The 18,260-nt window shown below is 38.6% G+C and overlaps 2 protein-coding genes across 2 annotated transcripts in view; one reads left to right on the top strand and one right to left on the bottom strand.

Annotated features, from left to right (window-relative positions):
* The window catches only part of EYS (eyes shut homolog), a 728,533-nt gene extending 719,787 nt beyond the window's left edge, over positions 1-8,746 (top strand). The window contains exon 38 of the mRNA XM_035543068.2: positions 7,548-8,746. Within this exon, the coding sequence (XP_035398961.2) occupies positions 7,548-8,746 (1,199 nt within the window). The remainder of the gene's footprint in view (positions 1-7,547) is intronic.
* A 2,521-nt stretch (positions 8,747-11,267) lies between these two features.
* Positions 11,268-18,260, bottom strand: part of PHF3 (PHD finger protein 3) — a 52,665-nt gene continuing 45,672 nt past the window's right edge. Inside the window, 4 exon segments of the mRNA XM_050710003.1 lie at positions 11,268-13,994; positions 13,996-14,882; positions 16,091-16,286; positions 17,493-17,582. Coding sequence (XP_050565960.1) covers positions 12,720-13,994; positions 13,996-14,882; positions 16,091-16,286; positions 17,493-17,582 — 2,448 coding nt within the window. The 3' untranslated portion in view covers positions 11,268-12,719.

Here is an 18,260-nt window from a genome sequence, read left to right as displayed (position 1 = left end):
CAGCTAATTTAGGAATGATACTGAGTTGTAGCATGTCACAGTGACACGATTATACATTGGCTTGTTACCCAATGTAAATAGTACGCTGGGACTTTCCCTGCAAAGGACTGCAAGGGCATTCTTTTGTAAGAAAAAAAAAAAAAAAGGGTTTCGTAAGTGAAAAATAACCATAAGACTTTCCTTAAAACATTTCCTTCTTCTTTTGTTCTCTCCAAAGAACATTACACACATTTCTAGAGAGAGTGGATAGTCTCTTTACTCAAAACTTGATATGCTGGTCCCAGTCTCTGCTCCTCTAACAAACTGGTTACTTCAGTAGACACATTTAAGTACTTGGCAAATTAGCATAAATGGAAGATATCTTACCAATCATTTTCTGTTAGCGGAAGTTCCTATAATTCTGTCAATCATAGGCTTTCTTGCTTTGCCAGCTCCTTCTGAAGTTTCATCTTGACTTTCAGTAATAATACTAATATTATTGAATAATTAATTATTAATCCGTGCTGTTCCTATGAAAATCATTCCAAAGTTTAGCAAAATTTTAAGTGGCTAGTGGTTAATAATAATCTGGATAAAAGAGGGAAGGGAAGGGAAGGGAAGGGAAGGGAAGGGAAGGGAAGGGGAGGGGAGGGGAGGGGAGGGGAGGGGAGGGGAGGGGAGGGGAGGGGAGGGGAGGGAAGGGAAGGGAAGGGAAGGGAAGGGAAGGGAAGGGAAGGGAAGGGAAGGGAAGGGAAGGGAAGGGAAGGGAAGGGAAGGAAGAGAAGGGAAGGGAAGGGAAGGGAAGGGAAGGGAAGGGAAGGGAAGGGAAGGGAAGGGAAGGGAAGGGAAGGGAAGGGAAGGGAAGGGAAGGGAAGGGAAGGGAAGGATGTGTACATTTTTTAATTTGTAAACTTGCAGATAGAAAGACAAAAAGTTTTCTTCCCCTGCTTTGATTACTTGTTTTATTCTAGCAAGGTAAATATTTGGGAGATGCATATAGTTGTATGTACTGCTGCTGAGTGAGATCTCTGCAAATAATACAGCATTTTTGTGGAGTTCAGCAAAGTGTTGGTAGAAGGTCAGCCCATTTCACATTTTCTTCAGCGCAATCTATCGTATTCCTCCCAACAAGTGTGAGATTCCCACTAAATATCCTTTAATTCAGCTGGATGCCCATCAAATGCTTGAGCAACGTATAATTTAGTCCATTTACATAGAGACCACTCTACGTATTTGAAGTCCTTAAAACTCTGGGTAAAAAGCAGTGAGGAGCATTATTTTTTCATTGAGTCATAGCATTACTGAAGCTTTACATTTGTTCATAAAGGTGGAATATGTTGTAGGCTGCCTACACAGTTCTTAAATTCAGGCCAGGGTGATGGAAAGGTTTGATCCCTGATGAGATGAGAAAGAACAGTTATGCTGGGTGACTAAGAAGGTAGTCAGGTTAATAAACAGAATAGGATGACTCATACTAAATTTAATACTCAACGTTTGCAAAGCCAGTGCTCTGTCTCCTTTTAAAAGGATTATGTTACCTACCTGGTCTGAAAAACCTCCACACTTTAACTCCTGATAACGCATTTCAGTTTAAAAACCTGAACTAAGAGATAGCAAGTATGGGTGTATGATGGCTACTTGCTTTTCTAAGACATTTTTATGGTGAAAACCAAGTCATTCTATTGGACTAAAATCCTTTGAAAATATTCAAAATTGCTGGAATATACATGCAGAGAAAAGCTTTGTTTTCCTAATCAGAAACAAATTGACCAGTCTACCCACTTTTAGAAGAGAATCACAGCGGTTAAGTCTTCTCTCTTGGTATCAATTTTCATTTTCCAACAGGGGCATCAATTCTGCTTTTTTTTGCTAGCTTTAGGATCATTTGTATGGACTAAATTAGCAGCGTAGGAAGCTGAGCTGTTCACTTATCTATGTGGTGGAACAGTCATCCCCATTGTCCTGAAATCTGTTGTATATGAAGACCTGTTGCTACCCGTTTGCCACTGGCAAGCAAACCAAACATGAGGCAACAAAATTGAGATTGCTCAATAAAGGTGACTCATCCTAGCTGCTGAAACATGTCTGAGTGATAGTGGTTCATAAATGAAGCTGAAAAGTTTCTTCACCAAGAACAGCATTTTTGAAACATGAGGCTGAATAGTTTGACCCAAAAAGAGATAATAGCCAACCCCTTCTAGATGCATCAGCATCACTACATCCAGGCGGTTGTTCTGGACCCTAGCTGTGCCCTTCTGCTCCGAGATGGTGCTCCAAGCGTAAGGTGGAGTCTACCTATTATTATGGTGATTTTTACATGATTTGAGAGATTAACAGGCTTGGCTTGATACCCATTCTTAGTTTTGTATTATCCATGAGATGTGGCTCTGTACATGCAGTGTAATAATTTTGTAATAACCCACAAAAGTGTATATGGAATAGCTCCTATAAGGCAATGCTTATACCTTACAGGCACTGTGTTGTGGTCATCACCAGGTAAAAGATCAAGTTACAACAGGTGCAATAAGCTGCTGTAACCTGTCAGCTGAGTGCCTAGCAGGGTGCATGCACTCAGACCATGGCCAAGACAAGTTCAAGGTTAACAAGCCCCTAAAGCCAAGAGGAAGACAACAAAAGATACAGGTTGATATACTGAACATGAACAATGTAAATGTAGATATTTAACTTCCTTAAATTCTGGATAAATCACTAATGACCCTTCCTCTTTAGGGATAGGAAATAGCCACTGCAGAAACTACTATGCATGAAACAGGATGAAACTTCTGTACCATTCATTGACAGCAGTGCCAATGATCAGTAAAGGTTCCTGAAATAGGAATTGGGAGGAGAGGGGGAAGAAAGAGTGCTCCCTCATACCACAACCACAGAAACTGACATTCTGGCCTCGATTTAGAGGAAGCAAAGGCGAGGTAAAAGCAACACAAAGCATAGATTGAGGCCAGCAAACATACACTCAGAGATGCTGTCGCAGGGCTGAAGGAAGTAAGACCATACATCTTCTGCAACCACTGCCTAGAGCTCTTGGGACATGTACCCTGCAGATACATCAAAGCCTCTGTCCCCAGCAGAATATCATAGCACTGAGGCTTCTGTTTAGTCACAAAGGAAGAGATAAAGGACAAGTATCATATGTCTTAGGAGTCTTTGTAAAGAAACCTAGATCTTCAGTACGACAGGAATTTATTGGTGAGTTTCTGACAAACAAGGAGCCCTTAGAGAGATTTGCATCTCTATTTTGCTGTGGACATAATGACTGCATGAAAGGGGCAAATGTCACTGACTAGAAGACTGCATCTGCTGCTTCCAAAATTAATTAAAAGGATGTTTTGGTGGCCCTTTTGACCTTAAAAACCAATGGGAAATCGTCCTTACCATCAATGGAGTAACAGCTTCTCATCTAAGAGCTCAGACTTAAATCTGTGAGACAGCAGATTGCCTTATTCACATACACATAGAGCACAAGCATAGACTTTGAGTCACTGTGGGGAAGACATCGTGAAAGAGAAGAGTTAAAAATACTACCCATTATCCCGTATCCATGGTCTGTCAGCCCAAGATCCTCCGACGGCATGTTCAGTCTTCCTAGGAAATGCATCATCATTAGGCAGATTTGGTAGTGAATGCAGTAACTGTAAAGATCTTTGGCCAATACAGCTGTGCAAATTTAATGGTATTATCACATTTTACACACTATAATGCTTCTGCATGAATAGGATGTATCAAAATAGAGTGAAGCATTCCTATCATGCATTTCTAACTATACAGTCTTGATACATTACCATGTAGGTGAGTTTCCTGTGGTGACATAAAAACCTGGTGACCTGACACTGCTTAAGCTTGATTCCAACTCAAGAGGGATATAGAGACACACCTGCATGTCTAGATAGAGGCTGAACATGAAAGGGCATTGCCACCATTTGGGAGAATTTAAAACCTGGCTGTGTGACTGTAACCTACTTACAGATTTACATACTCAGAGTAGTAGAAAGCTGAAAATTTTTGTGATGCCTTCAGAATCAGTTGTAAGAAGTCATCCAAGCAGATATTGCTATGGATAATCCAGATCTCACAGCAGTAGTTGGATGAACCTATAGGAGACTTCTCACTAATTCTGTGTTTTAGCAGCTGACTGCTCAGTACATAGAGCTGGCTTGCCTTCTGGGAACTCAAACATCTGTCATGGGAGCAGTTGAGAAGCACATATTTGTGATGAAACCTAGAAAATGAGGGTAATGAAGAAAAATCAATACCTATTTTGGGGTGCTGCCTTGTAGTATGGGATAGAGAGACAATCCACTCTGAGGCGGAGCAACTTTGTCTGTCGTTCATTTGGTGAAAACCATGAACTTGGGTTTACAAGTAAAGGTGTTGCTTTAAGCCCATAATAGTTCTTTGCTTAAGGTAACACTTGCTACAAAATCCCCTTCTATTTAGGCCATAAAAACCTTCTCATTTTGCTGTTCTGAACAGGGAAGATGACAAGGAAAGGTATATCAGAACAGAAATGAAGGCTGAAACTGTCAAAAATTTTGTTCAACACCCTGGGACTTGACGTGTAGCTTCAAGCTGCAGCTGAGCTCCAGTAGCCTATTTCCAGAGAGGCTGATGTAACATTATTGAGACAGATTGCCTTACAGGTCTTTGCACACCCTCCAATGGGTTATACAAAGGCTTGAGTGCTCAGCAAAATAATGAATGTGAGTGCCTACCTCAGGAGTCTCTGCTTTTTTGTGACAATACTGATGGGGATAAATAGTCCATGTTAGATGAGATGCTAATCTGAAAAGCCAGAAGCAAAGTTATGTGCCCAGTGTTGTATTTTATATAAAGGAGGGACCAGCCCCAAGGGTCTAGCCCTGGAAAAACTGAGGATGTCTTCACCTTCCTTCTTAACAAAAGCAATCTTCTTCAGAAGAATCTTCTTCTTCAGTTAGTGTTTTATTTAATGGGTTTGAATAGTACTAAAACTAAAATAGTAGCAACTACTTTGCTTTGTGGTCTTCCATAATGAGACTGCTGAGAGGGGAAATTCAGTGCTAAGGATGCTTTCTGTTTGTTTAAAAAGGTGTTGCAAGTCTTACGATGGCATAAACCTACACAGACCTCAGCTGCGTAACTCATCCCTCAGATACAGGGCAGATAGAGGTCCCTTGTTGAAAATGTCAGTGGTTAAAGTGAAGAGTGACAAAGACAAGTCCATAACTGGCCTTTAAGAAGAAGTTTCATGGACACTGAGCACAAAACACCTCATAATCTAGTCCCAAATATTTTCAGCCAGTTGTCCCTGAGTAGTACTTATGGCATGGTAAACCTCGTGGAGGAATAGTGAGCTGAACTCTGGCATCAGTGTTCACATCATAAAGTTTATATTAACACTCTGCTCTTCTCACTAAAGGCTAAAAAGGCAAGTCATCAACTGTAAAATGAGAGAATATGACCTGAGGAAAGTGCCCTGAGAGCCTCGGAGAGTTGAAATTAGAAAGTTTAACTTTGTTTGTTGTTCACAACTAGCAGAAGGACTACAGAACTACATACAACTTCTGTTTGAGGAGAGGTCTCAAACCTGTGCTAAACATAATCCAGAACACTCGGCTATAAGCTCCCCTCACACTCTAGAGGGAAGGCGCTTATGCAGTGAGTAATCTAGAGCCATAACGCTAACTGCAGTACATTAGCAATAGACAGCACTAGGTCTGAGTCAGAAACAAGGCTGCTGAAACTGTGTTCACTTTTTGCTAGGCCTCACTGAACCACTGTTCTCTAATGACATCTCAGACAGACCGTTATCACATGTGCAAAGCTACTAAGAAACTTCCCTGTAGGCTGGGAAGTCTTGGAGAAGTTCCAGCTTCTCCAGCTCTTGATTACATGACAAATGAGCAAATAGCTCATTTAAGCAGCATCTGGTCAGATGCTTTCCTTCTTCCTAGGCAGCAAAGAATGAGTACTGATCTCCCTATGCAAGTCTGCATATCTGGGTAAGAGACAGGACTGAGGGATGCCAAAGGGGTAGTTCAGAAACGTCTTCTGATGCCCTTTTCTTACCCTGAGATTGAGGCCCTGATAAAAGAAATAGAGAAACAAGTTACGTACAAAGAGCACTAAATGCAGGTGAGTACAACAGATTGTTGCAGCTGGAGGTAGAAAACTAGAAGGAAGTGCGCTGCTTGGTGGGATTGGAGCCAAAACAACAAAAAGCCCTCTCCTCGATCTCCTTGTGAGTGCCCGGTGCAGGCAAGGTGAGGCACGAAGCACGTGCTCGACAGCCAGCACTAGAACTGAAACATCTCTGAATGTGAGCCTAAGCAATTGCTCAAGAGAGGTACAATTTGAGTAACTTCCAAAATCTTCCAGTAAATTAAGCCATTCATTTTTAACTTCACTAAAAGCAATGTAATTCAGGGATTCCTTTTTTTTCAAAAAAGTTAAACCTACAAGAAAACAAATTTTTTTCAGTGTACTAACAGGTCCACCCTTATGAAAGTTGATTTTTTAAGTAAACTGTACTTTCCCAATTTAAAAATATTTCTCCATTAGCAAAACACTACATTAAAAATTAGGTTTTACTGATAGCTAGGAGAGAAAGTATACATTCAGATTTAATAAATTATCAATTTAGTAAGCTTACCTTAAAAATATACCGTATACCTATTACTTCCAAAAGTAAGGTTAAACTGAAAAGTTAATTGTGAAGGCAAACATCAAAAAGTTAAAAAAATGAACTTTGTTTGCACAAGCTCTTTTGCTGTCCTCCTCTGCCTCCCTGTCGTCTTTTCCCTGTCAGACTCTCTCTACCCTCCATACCTTCCTTCCAGCTCCTGCTTCCTAACCTTTCCTAGCTTTTCCTGATTTGTAAGTATAGTTCAAAGAGGTTTTGTCTCTCCTTTCATATTGCTTGTAAGGCCAGAAACACCGATAGTACAAGAAAAGATACCTCCATCTAATTCTTCGTCATGGAGGCCTCCGGAAGAACAGTGAAATAAATAAATAAAAAGGCTTATCTGCTCCTACAGCTGTCAGATCATTAAACCCGACACGGCCCAGTTGCAAAAAGAAGCTGGAGGGAAAGCAGAGTATGTTTGGTGCAGACAACCGTCAGTGTCATTAAACTGACAAATCCATCAAACCTCTATTCAGCATACAGAAATTCAGCTTATCGTAGCATTTATATCTTAGCCAAAACTTTATTCTTTTTTATGGGAACACCAACTCACGCTCCCTGGATGCCAAAGTGATGCTGTTTCCTCCTACCCCCCAGTTATCTAGCCTCCGCACCAAAGCAGAGCTTTTCAGAAAGCTCGGCATGTTTCTTTGAAGCTGAGAAAACATGGGTTTCATTTCTAATAAGAGGAAAAAAAAAAGTGGAGAACCACGAGAAGCTCATGAGGGAACACAGCCCTTCATACAATTTACGTACAATGATAGTACAAGACCACTGAAAATAAATTACTGAATTGGGGAAGCGCAGGCTTATTGGGATTATGAATATGCTATTTTTCAACACGCTGCCTCTAAAAAGTAAAACTACTTTACACTGTTTTCCACAGGTGACTTCCTATGTATATCATTAGTAAATGGATTTATACAGCTACGCTACAATCTAGGAGACAAGACAATTATCCTACAGGCTCTTCAGAAGATCCAAGCAGATGGAAAAACATGGCATTTGCTCAAAGCAGGAAGAGTTGGTACCGAAGGCTACCTGGAACTGGATGGTACCAACATCACTCAGAAAGGCAGTGCTGGAATGAAGGCGCTAGACGTAAACACGGATTTTTACGTTGGAGGGGTGTCCTCTCTAAGTCTTGTCAACTCAATGGCAGTAGAAGATGAACCCACAGGTTTCAGTGGTTGTATAAGAGAAATTATTATAAATGACAGAGAACTGAAGCTTACAGCAACAGACCCCAACGGCGGAGCCAACATTGGTGACTGTGATGGAACAGCTTGCGGGTATTCAGTGTGCAAAAATAATGGAACGTGCCAGGTTGAAAGCTCAGGCTTTTCTTGTTCTTGCCCCCAAGGGTGGATAGGGAACACCTGTGAAGAATCTGTTCACTGTTCAGAGAACAGGTGTGGGTCTCGAGCTCTCTGTATTCCTCAGCCTACTTTGTTCTCGTATACCTGTGCGTGTGCGCTAGGCTGGTCAGGTAAGCACTGCGACAGTAAAATCAATTTTTTTACAGCAAAGTTTGTTGGTAACTCCTACATCAAATACGTAGACCCTCTTTATAGAAAACGAGACCTCCAGTATACCCGCATTTCTTTAAATTTTACTACCAATCAAACCGAAGCCTTAATAGTATGGATGGGAAAAGCTGAAGATGAAGACAATGATTTCCTTGCCATTGGTCTCGCCAATGGAACATTAAAAGTTGTCATTAATCTTGGTGAAAGAATCTCTGTTCCTCTAATTCACAGCAAAGACTCCACTTGTTGTGATGAAAGATGGCATTTTGTTACTGTAATTCAAAACCAAACTTGTATTAAGGTGTATCTTGACGAGGAACTAATTATTTTTGAAGATATTGATCCAGACAGAAAATACACTGCTTTAAATTATGGTGGCATTTGTTATTTTGGTGGGTTTGAAATTGGCAGAAACATCCATACAGTCACTACAGGGCTTTTTCAGAAGGAATTCAGTGGTAAAATTAAAGATATTGCACTCTTCCAGGATTCCAAAAAGGTTCAGCTAATGAAAGCAGAAGGTTATAATGTCCATAATGGAGATCATAGAAATTAATTGAAAAACTATTTAAGATCCTTTAAAAGTGATACATTTCATTTTTGTCCTGCCTCTTGTATTAGGTGACAGTGTAATATTCAGGAACAAATATAAGAAAGCAATGAGTAAAATTGTCCCCAATTCCTTTCCTTTTTTAATGTTGAGTATTAATAGCATATATAAAACGTCAGAATTTTTACTGTACTCATAAGTACTTTTACATACATTTTGGTATTTACTTTAAAGTATTGAAGAAGTCTGTTTTTTTCTTTATTGTGCTAGAAGTAATTTTGTAAACAGATAGTAATTAGCTTGCAAAAATGCAGTATTGGTTGTAGATAAGGACAACCTACCTGTTTCTCCAAAACTAAATTTTATTAGAATGCATAGCTTCTCTTTTGTAATTTGTAATTTTAAGACCAATAGAAAAAAAACAGTACTCGTAGGTGGAAAAAAAGTGTACTTGAGGTAAAAAGTGCATGTTAAAAAAAAATAACATGCACTTTCATAAAAATCATAACATCTATAGTTACTTGATAAGTCCACAAAGACTGTATTTCAGGTAATGACGTTGTTCTTCCTACCTTCTAAGTCTCTATCCATTACATATACTTTTATGTAAAACAGTAAAACTTAATAGACTGCTAAAATATGATGTTTAAAATCATTCTTCCTTAAGGGTAGAAAAGGTATTTTACTTAATTACTGTGCATAAAGCTCATACATATCCACTGACGCATAAAAATATGCCTACTGTATTTCTCCACCAGAGGTCTCCCTGATTTGACTATATGAAAACTTCTTAACTATTTACAGCTGGAATGTGGGACAGTGGCAGTCTGCCTACAAATAACTCCAGTTCCTAACAGATTTAATAAAGTCAAACAACTGCTTTGCTTTAGCTATACCTTCTGGCTTTTATCCCTCTAAATGAGAAGTTGAGATTTTACTAGACAAATTTTTAGCCACTATAAATTGAATTTCCGTGACTATTTTTCATAAATTTTTAACATCAAAAGTAAAAATAGAACACTTCAATATATAAATACAAAAGAAATCAGGTTGTATTTTAATCTGTTTAGACACATGATTTGTGATGGCATTTATTTTCCTCATTTGACTGCTGACTTACTGTATAAATAAAATATATAAAAATAGTAGTGATGGCTTCCTATCTTTTTCCCTTTTAACTTTACTATTGCTCCAAAGCACATTATCAACTCTCACCTCCTTGCACGGGAATTTTCCCAACAGAAGTCTTCAGTGGGTACTGATCAGGGACAAGCAACTATTACTGATTATTTTTTTCTTCCTATAAAGTAGGTCAGAAACATAGACAGTAGGCACAGCAAAAGCAGGTGACACACGTTACTTTGCACATAACCATCAAGAGTACATGGCAATGAGTGCCTTGCCAGCAGTAAGAGATGACTCAAAGATTAACCGAGGGGCAGGGTGATGGAACTGCCGCAAGATGTTCTAATAAGGCTTTGCAAACAACTTTGTGAGGTTCTTTCCATCCTCTTAAGCTGCTCTGAACCCTCAAGCGATCAGGCTGATGCAGCAGAGCTTCCTCCCCTCTTTCCTACAAGTAACAGCAGCTCGCAAAGCCTATTTGGCATTTGAGCTGGCTCCAGATTCTTCTCCTCTTCCAGTTTCTCCTAGAAGGGCCTTTTATGGCCATGTGATGCTGGGGACGGGAGCGTCTTTAGGGTTTATCCTGTTCTCTCTGGGGTTCCTGGTGTACTGCCAGTTCCCCACGAGTGCACGCTGCTTTTTGTGGTCTGAGCAGTGATTCAGCATAAAACAAGTAACAATTAATCAGAGCATTCCCAGCTAACACCAGTGTCGGAGGGAAAGTGACTGAAGGCAATGGAGAAGTCAACAGTCCTTCACCCCTGCAGCAGTGGGAGCCATTCCTGTTACCTTAACTCAGGTTCTAGGATTAAATTCTGTCAGCTGTCTCTGCCCGTTCATTTAAAATCTTAACAAAACCCTACCTCCAGAGCTGTTTCACTTTGGCACTCTTCAGGCTCCGCATACAAGAGGCAGGCAGTAAAGCATTCGGCAAACTTGGGAAATGTTTACTTATTCTTTCCAAACAAAATGCTTCTGGTAATTCTGATAGAAAGCACTCCCATTCTCTTCAGTGCAGCTGCGATTTTCACCGCTAACAGTTTATTTTTAGAGCACCTTTGGACAAGCCAAAAGAAAATCTTCACGAGCAGAGCTACTGATTTAAAATGGATTTCAAACACACACCAAGGTTGTGGTGCAGTTTTCTATCTAAAGAACACTGGGGTAAATGTTTAAGCAACACAACACATGCATATTACTACCTGATATAATCAGTGGCACTACTGCTATAAAGATCATGGAATTGATTTGGAAAAGGCTAATTTAATGTCATTTTATCACACTACAAAACTCAAAAAGATAAATATTGCTTCTGGTTACTAACAGAGGATTTTTCCCTTAAGAATCTTCTCAGTTATGAGGCTAAGAAACATCACTGAATAAAAGGCTACTGCCCCCTTCATTTGGTGCAAGATTTTTTTTATTTTAGTTGATTTGACTGTGAATCTATCTGCAGGGTACCCAAATGAAATTTTACTTTAAAATACATCCATAATTAAAATGAACAGTTATTAGTGTGTTGTTAGACTGGAAAGACCTTCTCAAAAAAGAAGAGGCTTTTCTACAGCAAAGTGCAAAATGCGATGTCCATACATAAGGTAATGTACTCAAAATAAAAAACAGAACACTGAGAAACAGAACAATAAACCTAATTTTTGGTTTACATAATGGAATGTTTTTCTCATTTCTAACAGACTCGACAAAATGACCGGGGTATTTAAGGAAGGGTAAGAGCAGGAGATTTTAGTTTCTATATTCAGGTTTTCTTCCTTTTTTTTTTCTTTTTTTCCTGCCTTTTAGTTTTTGAAATGGATGGCAGTCAATTTATTAAAAGTCCCAATGGTATAAACTTCCCTCCGCCTTTCTCCCCTCTCTTTACCCCCCCAGAACTCGGAATGACTTAGCCATAAAACCAGCGTGGCATAGTACAACTTAGCCTGCTATATTCATTTAGCCTACAGTTTCACACCTATGAAATCAAACACACACAGTATGTGAGAAAGTTTTATCATTTTAGAATCAAAATATCCCTTAAAATATTTACATTTTACAGTAAAAAGGATAGCAAAACACAAAGTAATGTACAAGCTTAGGTATTCAAGTTTTTGAAGCATGGAAAATGGTGGGAGAAATGAATCAACTACCACAAATCATATTTTCAAGAACTTAGATTAAAAATGCTTTCTTATTAAAACAAGTGCAGTTTAAAGCAATAACATTCGAGCAGCTCAGCCTTCCAATTTCTGGTCACAAACTGCTTTAGATGCTTAGGAAATACTTGAAAAACTGATGAAATACATTTGAATTATTTTATTGTACTACTGAATAATTTAAAAAACTCTTCACATCGCCGAGCATATTATGTTTTGTTGTAGTATGTGTGGATTCTGAAGCTTTGCTACAATCCTTAAAAAGAGTGCAATTTAAAAAGAAGGTTATCGTATGAAATTCATCTTTAAAATTATCAGAGCATCTTAAAACAGAAGAGAGCACAAATTACCAAAGGCAGCGACTATATTGCAGACTTGACTAAAGCCAACTTTATCAGCTAAGAAAATTTCTAAGCCTTTATTGCATATTAATAAAAGAAATCTTTAAAATTTTGAATATACAGCAATGTAAAATTTTTAAAAATATTAAACTCCTACTTCTAGCGATAGTTGGTATAATGAAAAAAAGGATGAGTATTGGTACATTGAGTGGTACCAAAACACAGACTTGTTTCTGCAAAAACACCAACACTGAATAAAAAAGATGGCACAATCCTAGCAGGCTTTTTTTTTTTATACAAAGTTTTACGACATTAATCTAACAGTTTATTTAAATAGGATTTTAAAAGACTGCCTGCATCTTTTTACCTTTTGCTTTTAGTTCTGTCACTGTGGTCCCTATGTCTATCTCTGTTCTTTTCACTTTCTCGTTCTCTATGCTTCTCTTTACTTTTCTCCCTCTCCTTATCTTTTTCTTGATCCTGCTCTTCCATCTTAGGCTTTTCCGTCTTTTTTTCTGGATTTCTAGTGGGGCATTTTCCATCAGCACCCCTATCACTGTGGGGAAGTCGCAATTTTTCTTTGTCTCTATGTCCTTCCTCTCTACTCTTCCTCTCTCTCTCTTTTTCCTGGTTTCTGTCTCTGCGTCTATTTCTTTCAGAATCTTGCTCCCAGTATTTTTCATTGTTCCACTCTTTTTCTTGTCTTTCTTTCTTTTGGTGCTGAGAGTCACTATAAAATCTTTGTCTGTGTTGATCGTTTTTTCCTCTACCGAACCCTCTCTCCAATTGCTGTTCTTGTCTGCCCCAAGGATCGCTATGACGTCTTTCTGGTCTCCTACTGTCTTTATTCTGAAAAAAATTTTCTGGCCCCAAAAATCTGGATTGTTTGTGAGCCACTGGTAGCCCTTGTGCAATGGGTCCAGCATAGTGTGGTGGCTGACCTGATAAATGAGCTACAGGTGGCCATGGCATCATCGGATTTTGAGGAAAGCCAAAGCCTGGAGGAGGAAGAAGTGGAGGTGGTAAATGAGGAGGAAATCCAAACATAGGGTTGTTTTGTGGAGGGAAGTTATGAGGTGCAGGAGCCTGAAACTGAAATCCAGGTGGATTAGACTTAGGATGCTGAAAATTCTGTTGCGGAGGTCTAACAGATGAGAAGCTGCCAGGGCTTGGGACTTTGGAAATAAACTCAGAACGAGAAGAATTTTCAGTTTCAAAATGAGATGAAGTTGCTGCTGGTCCTCTTCTAAATGAGTTCACTGTTTCAATGTTTTGCATCAGTGCATCTTCCTGTGACTGTTTGGTATCTTCTGCTTGCGATGCACATGCGTTATCTGCTTTTGTTGCAGCTGAACTGCACTGCATCTCATTAGTTTGTGCATCGCTTTGATACAGGTTTAATCCCATTTCTCCAGAAGATTGTTTATTCTCTGGTTCCATTTGTTCGTTTCCTGAAACATTCTGTCGGTCTTCATTTTTGCTAACATCCCCTTCCTTACTTTCTGAAGCACTAGTCTGCTGGCTTCGTCCTGCTGCCTGTCGGGGGTCTCTCTTAAGGTTAATAAATTGTGGCGATTTAGAGGTATTAGCAGTGGTACCTTCAGCAGAGCTTGCATTACCATTGTTCTCGTTTTTTTTTTCCTGCATTTGATGAAGAAGAAAAGCTGGAATTTGTTGTCCTTCTAGTTTCCTGTGCAGTATTATCCTTGTCAGGCAATTGCCGCTTTGAATCATTTTCTTTACTTTCTTCAGTTTCTTTATTCTGTGACTGAGCAGATAAATTTGCTAAAAATGCTTCTGTGGAGACATCAGGAGGTTTTCCCTTTAGACTAAGTCCTATCAAAGTTCCAGCACTCCTTGCAGAACTTGAGGTCCCTACAACTGCTGCATCCCCAGGTGCAGTAGCATTAGTGGATTCTTGTGTATCGTCCGAACTAGCCTTTGTCTCACTAACTTCAGTAGTTACTTCAGCAACATCCATGTTTTCTTCTTTTGAAGTTGTTTGTTCGTTTAATAAAGGTATGTCTTCACTGGGACTCGTCTCCAGCTTACTTTGTTCATATGCCTGCCCTGTTGTACCCAAAAGGCTTTGAAGAATATCATCCACTGGCAATGGTTTATTTGCTAGCTCCAGCGTGGAAGGCTGATTCTCCCACCCAACCAAGACTCCGGGAAGAAATCGGAGAGGCTTTGGTGGTTCATGTTTTGTACTTTCCACCAACGGTTCAATAACTGCTGAAGGATCATCTGTATTAGATTGCTGAGGTTTATTTCTCTGCTTGTGTAACACTGCTGTGAAGGAATTAAAAAAATCATTTTCCTCTTCTTCTTCTAGTGCCAACTCATTATGAGAGACCTCAGGTTTGTTTGGCTTGCTTTTCTTCTCTGGTGGCAAGCTACTCAAGGTACTTTCAGAAGCTTCATCCACAAAACTACTAGTAACACTTGCAACAGCAGTAATCTGTCTCTTCATTTTCTGCCGAATTATCAATCCCAGTAACAAATTTGGTCGATGCAATTCAATCCCTGCACAAAATTGTAACAGCAAATTATCATCTACTTATATTTTGGTTAAGGCAATCATTCTTAGCAAAAATAACCCACATACTTATATATTATGGAAATTATACACTTTATGACATTTGAGATTTCCATCATTAAGCAGAACAAACAATACTTATAATCAGAACTATTTCCAACATGAAATTTATGCCTTCAACCATCGCAAATTAAAATTGCTTTAAGTACTTTATCACCCAGTATAACTTCCAAATACAGAACACAAGACTGTTATAAAGGACATCTAGTCATGTAAGAAAAAAAGTTAAACATCTAAGTGAGCTACAGTGAGAGCAAAGCACAAGAGTAAAAAAAATAATAATAATAATAATATACCACTTGCAACTACGAAGTCTCGTAATCAATTTGTGTTGGATGCATTTCCTGAAAGGTTTGACCAAGACTGACTTTCCAAAATGCTTCTCTCATTCCAGAAGGGCACCATGTTTCAAGGTCTACTATTCTCTCTTCCTTATGCATTTTGTTCTGTCTGATTTAGGTTGTTGCAAAGAAAATGATGACTTGTAGCTTATCCCCTCTTAAGTTTCAACCCTGCCTATCTAAAATGAAATCATCTGCAATTTTTTTAATAACCAAAATAAATTGACACTAAAGAACTCAAGAACTCAGGTTTAAGCTATAAATTGACAACCATTTCAGGAGGTTTTTATTTCTTGCCCACTTGTTTTCAGACTTTCCGTGTCTGAGGTTTTTTTTCCTTCCCTTTTTAAAAAGTTTGGAACACTCAAGTGAAAGGAAAAAAAAAAGGAGCGAGTGTATTTCAAGTAATGAAAAATACTATTTTTAATTTACAATATCAACCTGGAGCTCAGTAGGATTACTGTCAAAGGTTACCTGTGTCACTGAATTTTCTGAGATAGTAACCACAAAGAAACCTGGGTTAGAGGAAGTATGCAATAAAACATGAAACAAAATTATTCAGTTATTTTTTTCAGCAACAGTATGTTAAATTATCAGAATAGTCTTAAAATTGGAAATTAATGTCTTTTCAAGGAAGTGAATATAACACTGAAAAAATCTTGACATGTTTCAACAGAATAACTTATTTTTCAAAAAGTCATTAACTGTCTTTTAAAATTAATTTTTCTCTTCTGTAATAAGCTTATATAAGAAGGGCTACAATAATAAACTTCCAAATTCCATGCTGTACTTACCGGGCCCATCAAAAGGCACAAGATGATGTGGGACTTTATCTGAGGAACCTAATGGGATGAGATACAAATCTTTCACTTGCTTCATGTTATTGGCAGCTACACCGTAACGTTTTCTGCTGCTGAAATATGCAAACAACAAAGCATAGGATATCTGATCCTCTTCAGTTACAGGGGTAAAGCGAACTACACAGATTTCCTGTTTACAAAAAGAGAAAAGAAAGATATTTATATAAGAAATGAAATTTCAATTGTTTTAATGACTATTCTTCATTTAAAGGCATATTTCAAAGAAGAAAAGAAAGCGTCTCCCCAGAAATGCAGAGAAGAACAGAGGAGACAGAAGGAGTAGAGACAAGGTCAAAAGTAATTAAAGCAAATGGAAAAAGCAAACAAAAAGCATTTAGTATTTAAATAAATAAATTACTCTATGACAAGCTAAATTTTATCAGCCTGCAAAATAACAAGCTTAAGTGGAAGATAGCATGCTTCCCTAAATTATTCCCCTCCCTAATGCTTAACATTACTAGAAAGATTTGCCTTGTATTGTCTTTCATGCCTGAGATATTAATTAATACTAAAGCAAGACCTGCATCCGAATCCCAGAATTACGCCTAAAACCCAGCTCAGCAGTTGATGCTGGGGCTGATGCTGTTTAATGACTTAATGACCGGGAAGATGGAACAGGAGACTCTTTGCAAAACCAAGATGACACCTGATTAGGGACAGTGGCTGATGTGCCAAAGGGCAGGCTGCTCTTCAGATGGACCTCAGCAGGCTGCCAGAACCTCATGAACATCAGCCAAGGCAAATGCAAAATCTTGCACCTTTAGATGGAGTATCCCCAAGAACCAAGACAGCCTAGGAAGCAGCATGGCATAAAAGGATGTGTGGGTCCTGGTGGGCAAATTGAATATGAACCAGCAACACACCCATGCTGCACAGAAAGCCAGCTGCGTACTGGGTGTCAGAACCACAGCAGCCAGCAGGTCAAGGGAAACAATCATTCCTTTCTATTCAGCACTTGTGAGATAGCAGCCAGAGTACCGTGTCTAGTTTGGGGTTCTCCAGCACAAGGACAGCCTGCACGCAGTGGTAAAAGTCCATCTTGGGCCACTGGGATGGTTTTACATACTTTAGCAGTACAGAAACTAGAAAGTAACACTTGAGACATATGAAGTTGTGTATGTCGCAAAGGAATATAAATGTTCTCGAACAACAACTGACAGATTGAGGTTAGACAGAAAGAAAACAAATGCCATCAGCTGCCACCCATCCCATTTAATGTAACCACGAGTTATCCTTAAACTGTTACATATTCTACAAATGTCCCAGGAGGAAAAGATATCCAGGGTAAACAGGATGTAGGTTAAGAAGTAAGTCTTCAATATGTCAGGTTTCTTACCTTGGTCCCTGAAGCTTTGATTTTTTCTACATACTCCCAGACAGTGTGAGGAGATATTCTGCCACCTACTTGAATACTATCAGGTAAATCCTATGAAAAAGGACAACAGAAATCTAAATCCAACATATTTGTTTCATATATTCAAAACATAATTTTTATAGTTCTAAAATTGTAATTTTAAAAGTCAGTAGAAGTTTTAACAGTAGAAAAAAGTAATTTACATTTAGATTTTGTATATTTGCATTAAGATTTTCAGTGCAAGATCAATGATTAGTAATAAATTAGTTATCAGTCAATGCCGTTCATCTCCACCTTCTTCCAAAATCATTTATTTCAGTAACACTAACTGTAAACACAACTGTGCTCTGTAAACACAAGTTATCTTTAAAATTAAACTGTTATGGAAGCCCTATGCCTATCAAAGAATATAACAAGCTTTCAAAATCTTAATCATGAGAAAAAAATGCAACCTATTCATGGATGTATATAGACAAAAATTTTTCTCAGATACTACTGAGTTCACTATTCACCAGTGACATAAACAGACTTCCAGAATAATTCCAGAACAACTTAGGAAAAACAGTCATTTTGAAGTAAAACAGAAGAGCTATGCAAAGTACATGTGCTAAAGGGTATGCCCTACGCTACACTGAAGATTTACAGCCAAGTAAAGATAAGCACATTAATAAAAGACTTAACACCTTTTAATTAGAAAGCTAATGTTTCCTGTGTCATTGGTGAGAAGTAATACTTAGCCTTATACAAGAT

Source organism: Cygnus atratus, chromosome 3 (genome assembly GCF_013377495.2).
Source record: "Cygnus atratus isolate AKBS03 ecotype Queensland, Australia chromosome 3, CAtr_DNAZoo_HiC_assembly, whole genome shotgun sequence".
Lineage (NCBI taxonomy): Eukaryota > Metazoa > Chordata > Aves > Anseriformes > Anatidae > Cygnus > Cygnus atratus.
The sequence above is the reverse complement of the archived record's forward strand: the minus strand, read 5'-3'. Positions and strand labels throughout refer to the sequence as shown.